Source organism: Ruditapes philippinarum, unplaced genomic scaffold, assembly GCF_026571515.1.
Source record: "Ruditapes philippinarum isolate M1 unplaced genomic scaffold, ASM2657151v2 ctg10753_1_1_1_1, whole genome shotgun sequence".
Classification (NCBI taxonomy): domain Eukaryota; kingdom Metazoa; phylum Mollusca; class Bivalvia; order Venerida; family Veneridae; genus Ruditapes; species Ruditapes philippinarum.
This window is the reverse complement of record NW_026859755.1, coordinates 1783-22462: the sequence shown is the minus strand read 5'-3', so window position 1 is coordinate 22462 and position 20680 is coordinate 1783. Positions and strand designations below refer to the sequence as shown.

Below are 20680 nucleotides of genomic sequence, written 5' to 3'. Positions count from 1 at the left end.
CAATGAACAGCAGTATGTGTCAACTTACTAGCAAATTCTTGTTTCGTTTTACCAACAACAGGATCTCTTTTTGCAGGATCACACAAATCAACTAAACTTGAAAGCTGCAAAAACAGAAATTAAAAGATTACAGACTAAAACCCATCTTCTAAAAATTATTATTCAATAAACAAAGAAAAATGACTAGAGGTGGTGAATTGTTAAACGTCTGTATCTTACACAGAATAAGATCTGTATACTAATAATTTCCATATTCAATCTTCATCCACATTATATATAAAAATGGAAAGAAAGTGATCACTCGGAAGCATAAATCACAACAAAATTACATTGAAGTGAAGTACGGGGCAACTTTTTACAGCATTTTACACCTGCTGTTGTGAAGTATAAAAATCTGGAAACAAAGTGATTCCTTGAAAGCATTAATCACAACAAAATTACATGAAAACTGCAGACTCGGTTTGATTGAGTCTGTATATGAGGGATAATAAATAAGTGCAACATTTATTTTCTGTACATTCATTTTCTTCACTTTTGAAATGTACCAATGAAGAAACAAGTAATGAGTAAATATTTACGCTATAAGATGCCTAAAATACACAATATCATTTGTGTAATAAGTCAAATTTAACAGATAATAACAAAAAGTTGATGTATGCTACAAAGGCATTCTTTTCATTGAATAGGAAACTCAACTTTTAAATTCTATCAACAAAAACAACCAGTGCCGAGAGGGTACCATGCACGACTTAGGTAAAGACTCAATCAAACCGAATCTGCAGTTTTAACCAAATATTGCTGACGTTTATGCTTCTAACGGATAACTTTTTTCCAGATATGTATACATCACAACAGCAGGTTTCAAGTGGCAAATTGGTAATCGTAAAAGTTGCCCCGTACTTCTTTACAGTATAGTTATATTTTTCTGATCATTCAGGACTTTTGTTTCCAGATTTTTTTCCTGCAATTTTCATGTAATTTTGCTGATTTTTTGCTTTGGTAGGATCACCTTTTTCTTCTTGTTTTCAAAGGTAAATATAATCAGAAGAATCAATAACAAATTATAAAACCATCTTTTGTGTGTATAACATTGTTTTTTTTTATATTTGACCTTAATAATTAAAGTCATTTTACGTATCAAGCTAGTACATTAATTATTTAAAATGTCGATGGTGCTTATTCAATAGTACGGGGGTTGTTCGGGAAGTTTAAGGACTTTTGCTGTATATTTTTCCTTAATGGTGCGTTTTTATCTATATTTCACAAAATGTAATTTAAATATGTGCTCAATATGTAGTATAACGCACACTATCAAGAATAGACAAATACCGCTCGAAATTTGTTTCTATAGGAACCGCATAACGCATACCCGGAGCACTCCGATGTTTTTATGTTCGTATTTAAGTAAATGGTTCCGATATATTTAATTGATAATAATTTTCTTAAATTACAATGGATAACGTCACGAAAAAGCACGAGCTTTAAATACAACGTCAACGTCATTTCCTGAAAATTGTACTCGTAAATCGTTACAATTGTTTAAATAACAACAGTTTTAACATCACTGGCGCTTACACAAATCACAAAGTTTTGTGTAGGAATTGAAAAGACACCAACGGAGACGTATAAAATGATTCAAGTATCTAATACAACAAAGAAATGCTGTAGATCGCTAGTATTTAGATGACACGACATGTTCAAAAACGGAATAGAGTCAATATAGGATGACAAGCAATGCGGTCGACCGATGGATTTCCCATTTTTTTCGGAAATCAAATCACAGCTGCATGGTCGACGCTTTGATTCCGAGTTGGAATTACAAATTGAACCCCAGAGAATAGTGTCGTCATTCGACAACATCTGGTACGAGGACACGTACGACAAATGCATCAAGAGGCATAGAAAATGTATCGCTTTGAATGGAGATTACGTCAAGAATTGAGTCGATATGACGATCGGGGAAATTTGACGTTAACATATTTAGCAGTGACGTGACGTTAGCGTGCTCCGGGTATGCTTCGGTGTATGTTTTGTTTTATATGTAATTTACTTATTGTTTAAAGTATTTCATTGTAATTTTTACAGCTGGCTGTTTAAGAATTAAATATTTTTATGGTGTTTTTCTTGCTTTTAAATTCCTATTATTTATCAAACTACAGCAAAAGTCCTTAAACTTCCCGAACACCCCTCGTACAAGTCAATAAATAATAAAGTTTTGGCAATTAGAGCAAATTCAAACAAGTTAAATTATAACAATCAAGATCTGTTGAGGAGTAAAGTCAAACTTGAATTTTTCTAGATTGTTAGTGTTGATTTGTTCGAGTATGAATCAAACTTAAAATAATGAAATGTTATTTCAAGTCAAGAAAAATTCAATAATTTGACAAATATGATGTAGGTCATTTTTGGCCATATTTGAATAATTCAACATGTCAGTTTTATCAATATTGACACTCGTGCCATATTGTTGAAGTATAAACATCATTTGTACATTAGCAATATCTTAGCCTTTATTGTCAAGGTCATTATCAGGTAAAGACCAAAATTTTACAATTTAACATACACATTTCGGTTCTGACATAAGTGTCGTTTTGCCCAAGTATTAGTCAAATTCCTTAAAAAATAAGAGTTATCACTTATTAAGCTAAATTCTAAACACTTTCCAGGTTATCCATATATAATACTTTTATATAGTCAGTCGTTGCATAATTCAAGCGAAATTGAAATATCTGACCTTATAGGTAAAGGTCATTTATGAGTGACATCTTTGTCTATGGAGGCTATTCGTTGCCAAAAATCCAGCCTTGTTGATCTGCGTTGATCAGTTCGTTAACTGACAAAATACAATTGTATTTCTTTGTATGTAAACTCCAATGTTGCATTCTTGGATTGAGTTTGCCGATTTTACATTGTAAACATGTATTTCAACAAAATACATTTTGTTAAACGAGAAAACATTAACTGTTTTTCTGATAGTAGCAAAACCAATTATTCATCATAACATACGGAACCCTCATTGTTTGTGTATACGCCGACTAAACAAAAGTTACTTCTCAGCTTTACATTGTCAAACCATCATGATTCGGATCAGCATAATCCAGCTTTACACGTTTTTCAATAGGAGATAAAATGCTCCGCCCATTTTCCCACCCACTACATCATCGTAAATAAACGTATTTATCCGCTTATTTTCGGTATTTACCGTCAGCGACAAGAAGGAAACAAGAACACGCACCGGCGTAGTTTCCGTTTACATGTACCACACCATTTTAGTGTTTAGTTATTCATCAAACATAATTCATCAGCATAATTGCCATTCTTTGCCTTTATTCAATCAACATCAGCGGGCTTTAAATGATTATAGGCATATAAGTTTTGAGCGTTGTAGATATCACATTTCCTAGAAAAAATAGAGAAAAAAACTCCTCACCAGGTTACTTACTGTCTGAAGTTAAATATTTTTCAAGGAAGTTATAACTAATGATAAAACTATATTCAACGACAAATAAATTTTACTAAGGGGATTCCAATTGGTATAGGAATATTTAACATTGACAATTATGCTGCTACCTTACCAGTTTCAAATTTACAAGTCAACATCTGTAAGAGATTTCGATACGACTAAATACTAATACAGACCAAATCGTGGCTGTTGTCTTTCCTATTAGTAGCATTTACTAGTAACCTTAATTCTAGCGTATAACTTGACAAGAAAAAAAAAACATTTTAACAATAGTAAAATTAAAACTAAAGTTGTATGTACCCTTTCGTACATAACTTTTTTTTACATACTGTATAGATATATTTTCCCATTTTTACCATTTTTCCAATTATAATATTGAGTCCAAATGTATGTATGTTGATTATCAATTTATGTAAACCTTTTTATTTTATTGTATTGTATTGTATTGTACAAAACTTAATAAATATTCTGTGAAATACTTCATGTACATAAAAATAGTTCTCTGCTTTTGATCAGAGAGACAGCAAGTCTTGGAAACAGCTATTTAATGACGGCATGTATACACAGATGTTAGAGCTGTCATCGATTCTACATAAAAGAAGACCTTAACCTACGTAAGCTTACATATATTTAATAATAAAAGGCTAATTCACATCCTATGACTCAAAATAACAGAGATTCGAGGATACGCGTCAACATGAAAATGGGACAAATTCATAAGTTTTTGGTTATACAACGGAATTATCGATAGTAACCTTTGAATAGTTCCATAGCTTTACACATGGTAAAACATTTGGGTTTTTCTACAACCTATTATAGTCCTTTAAAGAAAGAAAGCACAGGCTTACTGATCAGTTCTCTTTATTCGTGTTGCCAAAACTGACTTCCATGTATCGCATTCTAGTAAAATTTGCTGAATGTAAAAGACACGCTTTTGTAACGTTTGAAGGCACAAAACCCTTTCGATAAAAACAAATGTGGTTTGTTTCGTTATATATGGGAAACATTCCCTTATGTTAATTCACCAACTTTAGGTTTTGCATATTATGATGCTCATTATCAGTATAAACGTTGTTACATTGTTACAATATACGAGGAACGGTCAGAAAATATCCGGATTTTTCATGCTCCTCTCTTTCCACGTGCAGCTATATACACACATTATATATTGGTGAAAACTACATTCATTCGCCAATAACGTGGTCATTTTATTTTCAATGATAGTTGTGTATACACAGTATTTTGCCCTCTGATATATGATAGGTGTTTCGTCTATCATGGACGCTTTGTTAGAGGAACAACGCACTGTAATAAAGTTTCTGGTTGCAGAAGGTGAAAAGCCCTGCCACATCTTTCAGAGGCTTAAAAAAAGATTTTCTGATAAATGCGTATCACGTTCAACCTTCTACAACTGGGTTTCTCAGTTTCGTGAAGGCAGAACAAGTGTTTGTGACAGGCCTAGGACTGGGCGGCCAGCTGAGGCGGGGACCCCAACAAAGGTAGCAAATGTTAAAGCTTTTGTCAACAAAAATCGTCGAGTAACTTTAGAGGATGTAGCCAACAAGTTTAGCATCGGTAAGGCATCGGAACACAAGATTTTTTCACGAACACCTAGGCATGAGCAAGGTAAGTGCCAGGTGGTTGCCTAGACAGCTGTCCGCAGATCAAAAGGTAACCAGAGTAAGTCGTTTTAATTGTGAAGGAGTTGAGTTTTTGAACGCATTATCACTGGAGATGAGATTTGGGTTCATTATTCCGAACCTGAGACAAAAGCTCAGTTAAAGCAGTGGAAACCAGCTGGTTCCCTACCTCCTAAAAAGTTTAAGCTGTCTCCTTCGGCTGGCAAAGTCATGCTTGTTGCCTTTTGGGATTCACGAGGAATGATACCTCCTTATTTCATGCCAAAAGGTCAAACTGTCACCGCCAAGTTCTATTCTGAAGTAATTCTAAAAAATCTCAGAGAAAAGCTGAAGCAAATGCGTCCCAGGTTAGCACACAAAAATGTCCTCCTTCTTCACGATAACGCCCCCTCCCATACCGCCGCACCTACAGTGGAGGTTATCAACTCTTACAAATGGCAATTGTTGTCTCACCCTCCTTATAGCCCAGACCCCGCCCCTGTGACTTTTATTTGTTTCCAGAACTGAAAAATGCTTGCTGGAAAGAAATATAAGACCAGGGCGGCTTTGATATCTGTTGTTACACAGTACCTAAAACATTGGTCTACGTCATGGTTCACAGCGGGAATTCAAAAGCTCCCACGAAGATGGCAATAGTTCGTAGACGTAGATGGAAAATATTTTGAAAAAAGTAGAAAGATTTTTTTTAAATGTTGAATGGTTTTCGAGAACGAGTCAAAAGTCCGGATATTTTCTGACTTCCCCTCGTATAGTTACCAATTTGCATTACTTTAATAACCTGTGCTAGAATACGTTTTAACAAAATCAGAGGATATTCAAAGTCAACTGTAATGCAGTTGATGTATGTGAAATTCTTAACATTTTTCTATAATTTGTAATATTTTTGTACCAGCAAGAGTTACCTCTCTTTATTTTCTGCTTTCGTGAACATTGGCTCCGCCTATTGATTTTCGTCTATTTCCGTGATAATTCCAGATACGGAAGTTGCAAAATCGTTTACAAATGTTAATCGCGTTAGAATGTAAAAGGAAAGTGTGGTGTTGTCAACCTGAGAGTGTTAACTGGTGCAGTTACACACATGAAACGTCATGATGCACAGCATTAAACGTGTTGTGTACTTTCTATTGTTAACATTTTACATGCCGCAAATTTGAAGTTATACATTTCTAAATACAGTTTGCAATTTAGCTAAGTTGCACGTAAACAGGTTCCATTTTATCAAATCGAGATAATCAAAACGCTTAATACCAGTGCAGTATGTAACTGTCGGATCGACAATTAGATTTATACTAATCTGTTTAGTAGAACCCATCGAAGTATGCATTGTCAAGTTTCAAAGCCTGGGTTTGTGGCAATGAATAGCCCCCATATTTGTCAGCTAGAAGGTCTTGTCCAAGGATTGTTTTGTCCAAGTATGAAGGCAATTCATTTAGAAATAAACAAGAATTGTTTTTTTGAAACAGACAAATGACCCAAGTAGGGTCAATTAGAGGATTCATGACCTGATTAGGTAAGGACTAAATTTATGCGTGGCACAAATTTTCATTATGTCCAACATACTTTTGTATATTTTTTATTTTTAAATCTACCCAGGAATAACAGAATTGTTGAATGAACAAGATCATCAGTGAACTATTATAAAAAAGATATAGTACTATGACTTTTTATCAACATGTGAGCACTTGACAATAAAGCGGGGAGCCTGATTCTTGCGCGCGACACATTCCAACACATTTATAAATTATAAAAATTTCAAAATCAATCCAGGAATGACACACTCGTTAATAGGATACGAACATCAGTGTACCTTTTTGTCGGTTGCCTTAGGACAGCACGCTCGACTATTTTCATTGCTTGATAGTCTCGATAATAAAAACACGATCTAAGTAAAAAGGGGCCTCTTTTTTCAAATACATGTTACAGTTATAGGCCTTGTAGAGCAGTAGAGTGACCTATAATGCTTTCAAATGAACGATAAACTTTAAACTCGTTTCAAAGCTAGATGTCAAAGGAATATAAAAAAAATATTTGAGGCGGTACGCAAACGTAACGTTAATTCTAAGTCAAAAACGAGCATAATTTTGCCCAAATGCTTGGTACAATGACGTCCTCCTGTGTATTTTGGACATGATGGTGTACAAGTGTGCAAAGTTTCAACGCAGATGTCAATGCAATTTAATAATATTTGAGATGGTACCCAAACGATACCGTAAATTCTATGTCAAAAAGGGCATAATTCTGTAAAAATGCTTGATACAGTTATATCCCGCTGTGTGCAAGTTAGGAGTTCAATGGTAAACAACATTGCAAAGTTTCAAAGCCATATATCAATGGACTTTGAAAATATTTGGGGTGGTACGCAAACTTGAACATAAGTGGTGTAGCCGACGCACAGGTGATTATGATAGCTCCACCTATTCTTCGATTGTCGAATAATATGTACTTAAATCATACATTTAGTTATTGGCCATTAAGATTAATCTTTAGTTTTGCATCAAAGATAATCAATAGTTTAAAACACCTAATAGTATGTATATCTTGGTAAAGGATTATTCCTCACATATATCTGTCTGCAATCAAAAATGTTCACCTTATTACAATATTATACAATGGACATAGTAACCTTATAAATTCAAAGACTTACTATAAAACTACCTCTACAATCTGAGCATCTATAAATAACTTCTTTCCAGCATGAACCGGTCTCATCTTTTATCTGTAGAACGTATCCATAGTTTTCGTCACTGTACGTATTCACGGGTTTTTCCCAAGAAATATCAAAACCACGACTTGTTATTCCAGTTACTGCAAGCTTTGTTGGTAAATCTGACACTGTGATGATGATAATTAGAAATATGTGGCGAATAAGGCATTATTTTGTTAAGTATTGCATAGTATGTTTTACAATTTGTTACAAATGTCCCTATTTCATATTTGTATTAATCAATTAAGCATTTCAGCTTAGGGTATATACTATAGATTGGTACTTGTCTTCCAGCTGAACGTTATCCACGACAACATACGAGCATGATGATTACCCGTCTCCCAACTCCTTACTCTTGATTATAGTATTTTTCATAAGTCAAATACGATTTTTTTCAGATATCTCATCTTAAACAAATTAATCTGGGTTTTGCTTTTAAAATACGTACACTGATGTGGTTATAGAAAGGGACACTCCAATATCCCAAGATATATTAACTAATATGATGTTAAAATGTTTCATTTTAATAATGCCAAGACACTTATTGAATACCGTCTTTTAGAAGAGTTCTGTTTAAAATAAAGAAAGTTTCACTTTCTAATTAAACTGGATAACGTTGTAAACTTGTTGTGAGTTATTTTCATTTAGATGGACACTAATATCCATCTATGCTTCAGAACATAACAACTGAAGAAAAATATATTTTAAGAGTCTTTGTCTATACTAGAATTATAGCTGTTATTGTTATTTGGTGTGTTTATCTTGCAAAACTAAATGGGATCCATACAATGCTAAAGTAGTTACCTTTTTCATCTCGCTAACCTCCTCGGTAATTGTTATGCCAAAGTTTATAGATCAATAAATTCCGATATATTAACAATTATTCGTAAATTTTTTTCAAGGTGAACATGTTCTTTATTTCTTTTAATAAAATGTGTGGTTTATAAATAATACTATAGATAAAGTTATATAAACCCAAAAATAAAACTTGGAATACTTACGTTTGGGTCTTATTTGGCAAGATGACGATACCTGGGCATAATTTGTTGAATTATTTCCTTCATTTTCTGTGTATAATCGAAATATGTAGTTTGTTCCTACAATAAGATAGAATAAGTGATGTTAATTAAGTGAAACTAACTTATGTAAGGATTTCAGTCGGCCAAAATAACAGTATCATCGATCACTACAACATTTTGTTAAACCAAATTTTTTTGTACTATTACACTTACACTTACAAAACTTGATTTATCATAGTTACCTGGTTGTAGATTTCCAACCACTTTTTGTGTTTCAGTTCCACTAGTTATATCACGGAACAGCACTTGCAAACTTGTATCAATTTAATCAATATGATATCTTACTAAATCACCATTAGGTAAAGAAGGTGCATCCCAGTCAAGTGTTATAGCAGCGTCTGTAGAAGATTTGCAAACAGCATTACGTGGTGACTCTGGAACTGTAATTTAACAAACATAAAATTTGAAAATACGTTTTGTTTCTGACAAAACAACAGTTTACTTGTTAGAGCTTATTATTATCCCTCACTTTTTTCGTAATGTTAATTTCCCATAGGCCTCTGGGAGTTATTCTTACTGTTAATGCAAGTGTACCACGTGACTAAGAATTTCGTACTGTTACATAGGTAACAGTATTTTTTAACAGTATAATATCTGGTGACGTGGTCTATTTTCTAAATAAAATGAAATAAAATGGCCGCCATTTTTCTCTCGATTCATTCTTATTTTCGACGATAGGGCCCATGGCATCACCAAAGGAACTATGACTCTCATACAATTTAGTTCTTTGCACCCTTGAGTTCTTTTCGCGTATAAAATATATTTTTGTTGAATAGTCAAAAAGTTTCAACGGAAGTTATTGTAATGTGAATAATTTTGTGTCAAACTGGACCATACAGACGATTAAAGCATGCAACAAAGCATTATTTAAAGGAACTCCACTGAGGTTTATAAGCCTAAAAACATAAAATCTTAATTTTTCACAAAGATAAACATGATCACTTGAAGCAGAATATTAATACAATATAACAAAGAAATATAGAGGTATACATTGAAAATCATATGTGTGTGCTATTCTCAGTCTGATTTGAGTGAAAAGCGTTTAAACGCTTTTCAATTTTGGGTCATTTTTCACTATTATAATAACTATTCTAGAAAAAACGGAGCAAGCTAATGATCTGAAACTTTGCACATAAGTTATTAGTATAGATCTACATCAAATGGAGTAATGATCTCAAAAAATTATTTCCAGTCCCGTCATGTCAAAAAACCCTGTGAAACGTTACAGATAGAAATGTTGGACAGACATCTGTAGGATATCATCGTTAATTTGTAAATGCACTTGGTCAAAAACCATGCGAAGAATATTCTGGATAAAGAAGGAACATATTTCACAGATCATAACCTTATAAATGGGTTAGTGTTTTGTTTTCGGAATAAAACACAGCGTATTGTATGTTTATGACTGGTAGATATCATCATCTGCTAAAAGAATAAAAGAAAAACAGCTTCTTAAGTACAGGAGGCCTACAGCTTGCAAGGTAAGCACAGTTGTGTTATTGCTACTCTTGGTTTTCTTGTAACAGTTTGATTTTGTTTACAAATTCAGATCATCACAGTAATTGTTCGGGGTAATAAAATAAATAACACATGAGTTTGTGGTTAACAGTAAAATTATCATCCCTTTACCCTCGGCTACGCCTCGGGTAACAGTATTTTCCTCGGGATGATATTTTTACTGTTACTCACAAACCCATGTGTTATTTATATAATATTACCGTCTCAGTATCCTTTAACAATTATAATGCTTTTCTAATACCACAACTTGAATTTTCTCTTTTCTTCTTTGTCCAAATGTAATTTAAATATACCCGACACAATCTCAGTATTATGTTAAATGTAAGACACAGATAAAGAACTGTTACCTTGCACTTTTGTTTTAATTGGAGAAACCTTTGCCTCACTCCATAAATAGTATCCATTAAACTGTTGACTCCTTGCTGTTACATTAACATTATATCTATAACCATTCAGTACATTGTCAAACGTTGTAAATAAAGATGAGCTGTTTCGGGAACCTTTCTCAGAATTACCATCAAATAACCTCACTCTATATAACGTTGTCACACCAGCTCCTGCTGTCCATTTAATAGTAATAATTGAATCACGAGCATCTAAATCATTTCCCGAACTAGTTACAGCACCTGGAATGCTCGGTTCTGAAAAAAGAAACAAAAATATAAGAATAAAGATACACTTTTAAAAGAGAACATTTTTTACATTTTTAAACAACAATTAAACCTGTTAATGATACAAAAAGTCATCATGTCGCTACTTAAATTCAAATAAATGTCTACATCTCATATGGTCAGCAACATGCTTAATACTATTTTATATTTGAAAACAATTCATACATAATTACAAATCTAAGTGAAAATACTACAAATACAAAACATGGTCCCATTACCATCATAGGTCCGTCTTTTGTAACTTTGTTTCCTCTTTTTTAAATATTAAACTATACTTTTCACAGTAAAGATAAAGAAATGTATTTTTGTATTTTTGTGCCCCCACATTTAGATTTACCCTTGTCCGTTCGTTCCCTTTTTGTGTCGCACGTAGCTCAAAAAGTAATTGACCTAGAGTCATGAAACCTTACAGGAATGTTGATCAGCATGTGAAGTTGTGCACCTGGGTATTTAAGTGTGGTTAAATTTAGAATTTTTACAGTTATTGTCCTTGACTTAGTGAAAATTTGCAATTTTTGACTTGTGTCACACATAACTCAAAAAATATTTGACCTTAAGTCATAAAACCTTACGGGAATGTTGCTCAGCATGTGAAGTTGTGCATCTGGTAATTTTTGTGTGGATATATTTAGTATTTTTATATAATTGCCCTTGAATTACTAAAAATTTCCAATTTTCAATTTGTGTCGCACATAACTCAAAAAATATTTGACCTAGAATCATGAAATCTTACAGGAATGTTGATCAGCATGTGAAGTTGTGCACCTGGGTATTTTTGTTTGGACATATTTAATATTTTTAGGAATAGAGCCTTTGACTAAGTAAAAATTTGCAATTTTCAACTTGTGTCGCACGTAACTAAAAAGTATTTGACCTAGAGTCATGAAATCTTACAAGAATGTTGCTCACCATGTTTAGTTGTGCACCTGTGTATTTTCTTGTGGATAGTTTTAGTATTTTAGGAGTTATAGCCATTGACTTAGTAAATATTTGCAATTTTCAAATTGTGTCACACATAACTTAAAAATATTTAACCTACAGTCATTTCACCTTACAGTAATGTTGCTTAGCTTGTGTAGTTGTGCACCTGGATATTTTTGTGTGGATGTATTTAATAATTTCCCTTGAATTAGTAAAAATTTCCAATTTTCAACTTGTGTCGCACATAACTCAAAAAATATTTGACCTAGAGTCATGAAACCTTACAGGAATGTTGATTAGCATGTGTAGTTGTGCACTTATGTATTTTTGTTTGGATATGTTTAGTATTATTAGAGTTATTGCCCTTGAATTAGTAAAAAATTCCAATTTTTAACTTGCGTCGCACGTAACTAAAAAAGTATTTGACCTAGAGTCATGAAACCTTACAGGAATGTTGCTCAGCATGTGTAGTTGTGCACCTGGGTATTTTCGTGTGGCTATTTTTAGTATTTTTAGAGTAATGGCCCTTGACTTAGTAAAAATTTACAATTTTCAACATGTGTTGCACATAACTCAAAAAGAAAAAAAATCTTAAATGATGGATCCCATAAAGGTATCATATATTGGGTCCGTTACATTTTCTGAACACTTCATTTATGTATTATAATAAATATTAGTTATTTTATATAACAAACGTAGATAAAACTTAATGAATACCCATCCTTTAAAGCAGCACACCTCCAGATTAATGCTTTTTTTCGTGAAAATTTTGAAAATGTATCTAAAAGTATAATATTGTATAGTAGCCAAAGCGAAGCAACTTACACAATATCAATCACACTTTCAACCCACGTAAATTACAAAAAGAGTTCAAAATATGCAAAAAGTGTACGTACTGCGTTAGTAAGGCAGTAGAGATATAGTTATAAATAATGAAAAAATAGCAATACACACTCATAACATGTAAATTATTACTTGAATTTTGAATCCTTTTACTTTTCCTAAAATCTTAGTACATTTTTCTCAAGTTTGATTTAATTGAAATATTTTGTCTCATCTGGACGCATGCTGTTTTAAACGAGTATGAGGCTGAGTATATGCACTGTATATTTATCTCTCTTTTTAAACTTATCTCAAAATTATACTTACTAATAATATTTGTCTAAGTAAAACATGTTTTTGCTTAAATATTGAATTCCTGCTGATGTAATATATATATTTCGATTTACCTTTATTAAACATATATATTTCTTGTCAAAGATTATAAAACGATGGACAATGATTAAAATTGAACATGAATTTCGATACGGGTCGTATTATAGTCCACCCACAACCCCCGGCGGGCGGGTAGCCGGCTGGTCGGGCGGCGTCCAATTTTTGTCCAGAGTATATTGTTATGTATGCAACATTACATGTATATAGTTTATCTCTGACAAGGTGGTATTTCCAATATTATCATTGTTCTATTTTTAGAACATAAACTACATGTGTACCATTATAGTAAAATGTAAACAATAGATTTAACAAGTTTCTTAACTGTTGTAGAAAATTCTAGATTATGATTCATGTATTATATTTAGATAGAAACTACCAGAACATTCTTTATTGTTGAAGGTGCTAGATTATGATTACTGTAGAACATAAAAGACTGATCTAGAATGATCTTAGCTAATATATATAAGGGGACATGTTTCATTTTCTGGACCTTTTACGCTTGGAGTATTATTCAACTTCGATATCAAGTAATTTATTTGAGCTTGGATTTTATTGTGGGAATTTATTCTAATTAGGATTATTGGATTTAATTTGGATTTAACTGTGCTGATCAAAAAGAGATCATTCCAGGATCAGACTAGACATTTGAGATTTATATTTTTATTTTTACTTCAGGTATTTATAAGCATAAATTGTTCTTCAATTTTTCTTTCATAATTTTTCTGTAATAAATTTGTTATTGTTACAAGTTTGTTGCTTGCTTTTCTTTCTCGTTACGCCTGGCTCGTAACAATATCTCATACACCCATAGATGAAAATTAATGAAACTTCTAAGAAATGTTCACCAGTATGAGACGCCGTATCATGTGCATAAAATCAGGCCTCTATGTCAAAGGTCAAGGTCACATTTAGAGGTCATTGCAAAACGTTTATCCGGAGCAAAACTTCTACATGCATAGAGGGATTTCAATGTAATTTGGCACAAATGTTCACTATTGTGAGGCGGAGTGTCGCGTGCAAAATTAAGGTATCTACGGCCAAGGTCAGTGTCAAACATAGGGGTTAAAGTTCAGCTAAAATATGAAATTGGTGTTGGGACCATTTTGTCCTCATTTATTGAGGGTTTGAAACACAAATTGTCATTATTATGACTACTGGTGTGAAACATGTAATTTACATTAATATATGCAAGGTCATGGTCACTGAAGATGATTGCCAAGGTCACTTAAGATGATAAATTAAAGAGATTTTGTCAAGAGCATATCTCCCACACTTATGGAGGGATTCTTATGAAACTTCATATAAATGTTCACCAACCACTACGAGAAGCCTTATGAACAATGCCTCTAGGTGAAAGTTCAAGGTCACATTTAGAGGTCAAAGAAAAGTGCTTGTCCGGAGCAAAATTCCATCATGTATAGAGGGATTTCAATATAACTTGGCACAAATGTTCACTATTGTAAGGTGGTGTGTCTCGTGCACACTTTAGGTCCCTGAGGTCAGGGTCAAGGTCACACATAGGGGTCAAAGTTCAGATAAAATATGAATATGTGTATTGGGACCATTTAGTCCTCATTTCTTGAGGGATTGAAACACAAATGGTTACTATCAAGACTACTGGTGTGAACCATGTAATTTAGGGTAATATATGAAAGGTCGACGTCACTTAATATGATCGTCAAGATCACTAAGATGATAAAATATAAAGATTTTGTCCAGAGCATATCTCCTACACTATTATTCGAGGACATAGAACATACATTAAAGAAACTAATAGTTTGCATGCATTGCTCCTTAAAATAATGACTAACATCAATTTATATTTGTCCCCACCCAACAAAGATCACACCTGAAATATATAAATATGGGCCATCTTCATGAAAGTGCAGGATACTCCAGAATTCGCCCGATTCCTTTAAAAATATCACTAACACACTGCAATCAACAGGAATTTTAAAAATGTCCAACGAACTGTCGATCATACGTTTTGACTGTTAACAAAATTCATCCAAAGTTTTTTACTTGTTTGTGGCCTTCTGTCATAGCTTTTTTTTAAAAACTTTTTACCTTCATTCGGAGATTGAAAATTACATACAAAGCTACCAAAATGCTCGCGTAAAAACCAACAAATACTGCTCATTCCCTACACACATACTAGAAACAATTGCAATGACAAAAAATATTAAAAGTTTCCAGTACCTTCAAAACACTATGTCTGAGTTTTTAAAAGATTTGATCGGCTCATCATTAGGATATGTCATTTGCCCAATGAGCGGACAGAGGCAAGTCAGCACCGGAATTAAGATAGTCCGCCTGTACGTTTTATAAAGATTTATAAACGTATACTTAACAATTTCCTACATCAAACAGTTTGTTTAACCTCTTCCTCATGTTAAACAGCTTAATTACAATTATTATAAATGGTGATTAACAAAATACAATAGGCATATTACATAATACCACTTTTGAATCGAATTAATGCTGAAAAAATAGAGAGAAATAAGAATCCCTAAAACCATTCTACATATTTTTGTCAATAGGCTATTACGTTTATACAATGAAAACAAAACCTATCTACACAGGGTATGTCCCTTTAACGACCACATTTATTATGATTCATCAAATTGTTGACTGACATTACTAAATGATATCCTGCATGAAGAAATTTAGGAAAATCAAACAAGATAATAATCATGTTCAAAAGTGTTTTCTCCCTTATTCTGCATCATGGTGTAAAAAATATTTTTTTTGAAGTTCTTACTTGCTGATTGTTGTTTTGATGTATAAGTTGTCCTTGTTACACCAGGTGCTGTGGCTATATCTTTTGATATCACTTTGACTTCATATTTTCTTCCAGGTGTTAAACCTGAAACCCTCTGAGGAGATGTTGCACCGACCACCTTACCTCCATTTTGCCATTCTACATCATATCCACTTACATAACTAGATCTAGTAGGTGCATTCCAAGATGCAGTTAATTCTGTGGTTCTTATATTTGAAAATGTTATTCCTGTTACTTGAAGTTCTTGTACTGAAATCAAACAAATGAAATGAATTGTTTTAACGAATGAGGCATTCAATACAGTATAAAACATAATATATTATCCGTTCTGCAACTTTTATGGCATGGTCTTGTTTTATACCTTCATGACTAGACATATATAACAAACAACTACATGTATATTACACTCTTACTACATCATATACATTAATATGCATAGATTTAAGCCGATAACCTGGTGCAGTTGAACTCAAAACAGGCAGGTTTGTTTCAAAAATTACTTTCCCTTTTTATGAGTGTACGCGTATATTATAAAATGCGTGTACGCGTATGATATACAGCACCTTACTGAAGCTGCTTTGTATCACAGACTTCTGAAGTTGATCTTTGACTTCACTATTAATTCCAGTGAAAACTATTAGGATCTTTAATTGAATGAACCAGCACTGGTGGATTATTGGGGCATAAATTATGCATCATGTCATTGTCAATACACGAAGTGTGTTCGTAGAAGTCAGCAAGGCAAAGCTACATGACAAATATTTGAACTCTAGGCATTAGTTTTTAAAATAAAACTGACAGGTGTTTTTTCATGCAAGACTACCGTATCTTAATAATCTAACAAAGTAACCCCGGGGCAGGGCCAATCTTGACCCAAGGGACAATATAAGTAATACCGGTTATTATGTGGTACACAGAGTGATGTATCATGCCATATATCTAAGCGCTGGAACATAAAATTATATAAATTATCTGACTCCTGGGTTTAGGCCAATGCTGAACCAAAGGGGATGATTCATATTAGTTTTGTTAAGGTAAATGACGTAATGATGCATGCTCAATATCTTTAGATTTTGTAGTTTAACACAATCAAACTTAAATGTATTTACTCATATAAATATCTCGTAAAGTGATCCATCGGAAGCACTTAAAATAGCTAACCTTTGCAAACTTGGTTTGATTAAGTCTGTACATGAGGGGTAATAAAAAGGTTCAACATCCCTCTAGTCCCCTAGTACCGGTTTGAGCGGTACTATATTCTCAACATTTAAAAATTGCTGGACTCAATTATCCCGAAAAACCAGAAAAAAATAACAACACTGAAGTGATATACGGGACAACTTAGTCTTTATAATAATGTACGTTTGAAATGGTGCTTACAATTGGATAATTGTGATGTTTATATAGCTTTATATACAAGGTTTCTTTATAAACTATAAAAGGTAGGGCAATTTGTTAAAGTATCTCATGATTAATTCTATAAATGATGCTTACTGTATTATAAATTCATTGTAAAAAATAATATGGCCGTATATAGATGGGTATTCAAAATATAACCTATGTCTTATATAGGGCCATATAACCTGTCAAAATTCTTAAAAAATAGTATAAATCAAGTTATTCAGATACGAAAATTTTAAAAATCATACAAATTGTGTGACCTTGGCCTGAGGAAGGCCAAACCTGCACTCTGCCTTACGTCTCATTATGTAATGGCATGAACACTATTGTAATCTTTAGTGCTGTTTATAATTAGATTCCCCTATATTTCTATTAGGTTGTGCAGATAATTAAACAGGTGCATGACAATATTTGGCAAAAAATGTTCAATTTTAAAGTGTCTGGCTGGCAGCGAGAGTTGGAGCAGACAACATGACTTTAGTCATAGCTTATTTTTCATTTTAAACGTTGAGTTAAAGCACACTTGACACTACCACTGTTTATATAAGGGCCTTAGATAATACAAGTAATGGAGTTGTTACTACAATTGCATTGAGAGCTGGTTAATAATCAAAAGTAACTTTACCTGTTCTGCAATTACTGTGAGAGTTCGCTTCATTTAACTGGTAAAATCCAACAGTACATGTACATTTGCTGTTAATACAATCAGCATTTGGATCTGAACATTTGTTAAATTCACCTCCTTGACAATTGCCAGCAAGTGCAACATCTGAAATAATATTATACATTGTATAAATGATAAATATAGATATAAAATCCGGTCTTACATTTTATGGTTGAACGGCATTCATGTTCATCGTAAATTACTCATAATGTTCATAGATAAATGCATTAACATTTACTCTACAGAAAAGGTATAACAAAGGCTTGCTCCCTTAATAAGAATGATAAATTGCATCAAACACGTCAAATAAAAACGATCCAAAATACACATCTATTGAAGTACCCTAAGTTAGGCTTATATCAAGTAGCTGCACTGTATTTAATGAGTTATTATCAAAAAGAGAAACAAAACGAACTAAGAAATAATGATTTAATTTGAAACTTTTTCCAAAATAGAAGAGTTGACTGTTGAATCGCGTAATGTAATTTTTCAAGGGCTTATCAATGAATTAAATGAACAACTTTCATGCAGCCATATGAAGTGTCTGGTATTAGAATGTTTTTATATCTACAAAATAAACAAACTTAATACGCATTGTTTAAACAGGTTATATGCATTTTAAATTATAACTGACGTTCTTCCTATCGGGTCATAAAATAGTATACAGTTTTTTTATTACATTTTGTAAAAACAGCTTGTAAATCTTCCTAGCTGAATTATTCATGTTAACCTTTTACCACATGAGCATATTGTGAAAAATGACCGTTTTCATTAAAAAGCCTCCTGTTACAAGTTAACTGCTATAAAACTATGAAAAATACTTTAATACTTATAAAACTTGGTACAAATGTTGACTGAACCATAATTGTTGCAATAACAGGCTCAATCTTAAATTTCCTGTTATCGTGGCAATGGGGGACGTCTCAAAATTGCGAAAAAATCACTATTATGCATTGTTTTTTCCATCAAAACTGATTTCAAAGTGCTGCAACTTCTCAATGCATTGAGATAGAGTAAAAGGCTTTTCAGCGTTGGTTTCACCAACCTGAAGCCATTTTAGCCTGTCACATGTCTAAAATTTTCTTCGCGATTAAGGGGAATGCCGCCCCATTTAAACCCCTCAAACAAAAGAGGGCCATTTTTAGCCTGTCACATGTTCAAAATTTTCTTGGATGAGGGGGACTGCCGCCCTTTTCAACCCCCCATCCCAAATAGAAGGGGGCACACCCCCTTCTGGCGACCCCCTGATGTATCATTTTGATGGGGGACCGCGCCGAAAAAGTGGTCACTTTTTTACAACATCAACATTTCACAAACGAAAAACAGAGTTTGGGGCCTAAATAGGCATTTTTTCACTGTTTGAGGCCTCAAAAGGGGGACAAAAAGCCGTCAAAACACGTCTATATGAGAGAAAAGGTTAACAAAAAATGATGAAAAACCTTGACATTACCAAAAATCTAGATTTTCCATGTTAGCACGTGGCCTTACACCTAGTTTCTGTGAGAAATTGTTGTTTTGTGGCATTTTTATATTTTTTAATTAACCTTTAACCACATGAACATATTGTAAAAAATGGCGATTTTCATTGAAAAGCCTCCTGTTACAAGTTCAAACTGCTATAAAACTATAAAAAAAATACTTCAATACTGATGAAATGTTGACTGTACCATAACTTTTGCATAACAGGCTCAATCTTAAATTTCCTGTTACCGTGGCAACGGCGGGACGTCTCAAAATTGCAAATAACACTATTTTGCATTGGTTTTTTCCCCATCAAATGTGATAATTTTTAGCCTGTCACATGTCAAAAATTTTCTTGGCGATGAGGGGGACTGTCGCCCCATTCAAACCCCTTAAACATAAGGGAGCCATTTTTAGCCTGTCACATGACCAAAACTTTCTTGACTTGACTGCCGCCCCCATTAAACCCCTCAAACAGAACGGGGCACATCCCACTTCTGGCCACCCTCTGATGTATCATTTTGATTGGGGACCGCGCCGAAAAAGTGGTCACTTTTTAAACAACATTTCTCAAACGAAAAACAGTGTTTGGGGCTTACTATGGCATTTTTTCACTGTTTGAGGCCTCAAGGGGGGGGGGGACAAAAAACCTTCAAAACAAGTCTATATGAGGGAAAAGGTTAATTTTATTTTAACATATTTTAAATTAAAGTCTTTTACTTTTTGCCGTTAATAAAAAATCCGTTTTCATTTTTATTTTACATTTCATGCTGGTACTACTAGCAACTACCACTTCCATCTATAGACAGGCTCAATCAAAACGACCCTGCGTAACAAAATTAATTTTGCCGTCTAGGGTGTTCTTTAGGAATTTTCTCTATTGTAGTATAGATCCTGCCCTGTAGTTATAAATCATAATGATACAGAAAACAGAAAAACTTAATATTCAAAATAGTGTTATCATTTCTTTACACATTGTTCATTTATTTTGATTAAATATAATACCGGGGGGGGGGTATTTGTCACTGAAAGTTTAATACAAACAAGAGGGTCAGGATGGCCCTAGATCGCTCACCTGACCCGTCGAACTCATGCGAGCAATTACTTTGACAAGCATCCTGACCGAGTTTTGTGAAAAATTGAGTCATAAATGTGACCATT

The 20680-nt window shown here is 33.3% G+C and overlaps 1 protein-coding gene across 1 annotated transcript; it reads right to left on the bottom strand.

The window, feature by feature from the left end:
- Positions 1-4: 4 nt before the first annotated feature.
- Positions 5-19113, bottom strand: LOC132757803 (exoglucanase B-like). Its single transcript, XM_060749210.1, has 8 exons — positions 19104-19113; positions 18020-18163; positions 15973-16242; positions 10752-11045; positions 9069-9266; positions 8809-8904; positions 7748-7935; positions 5-104 (listed from the first exon to the last, which is right to left on the bottom strand). The coding sequence occupies exons 1-5, from the start codon at positions 19111-19113 to the stop codon at positions 9151-9153; spliced, it is 834 nt and encodes a 277-aa protein (XP_060605193.1). The 3' UTR covers positions 5-104; positions 7748-7935; positions 8809-8904; positions 9069-9150.
- Positions 19114-20680: the final 1567 nt, after the last annotated feature.

What these genes read in the sequence shown, in the direction of transcription:
- LOC132757803 (XM_060749210.1), bottom strand. An exon ending in ATCAAAACAACAATCAGCAA is followed by an intron (nt 11,046 to 15,972) that starts GTAAGAACTTCA and finishes TTCTTTTTTCAG; the next exon opens with AACCGAGCATTCCAGGTGCT. An exon ending in AATTAAAACAAAAGTGCAAG is followed by an intron (nt 9,267 to 10,751) that starts GTAACAGTTCTT and finishes GTTAAATTACAG; the next exon opens with TTCCAGAGTCACCACGTAAT.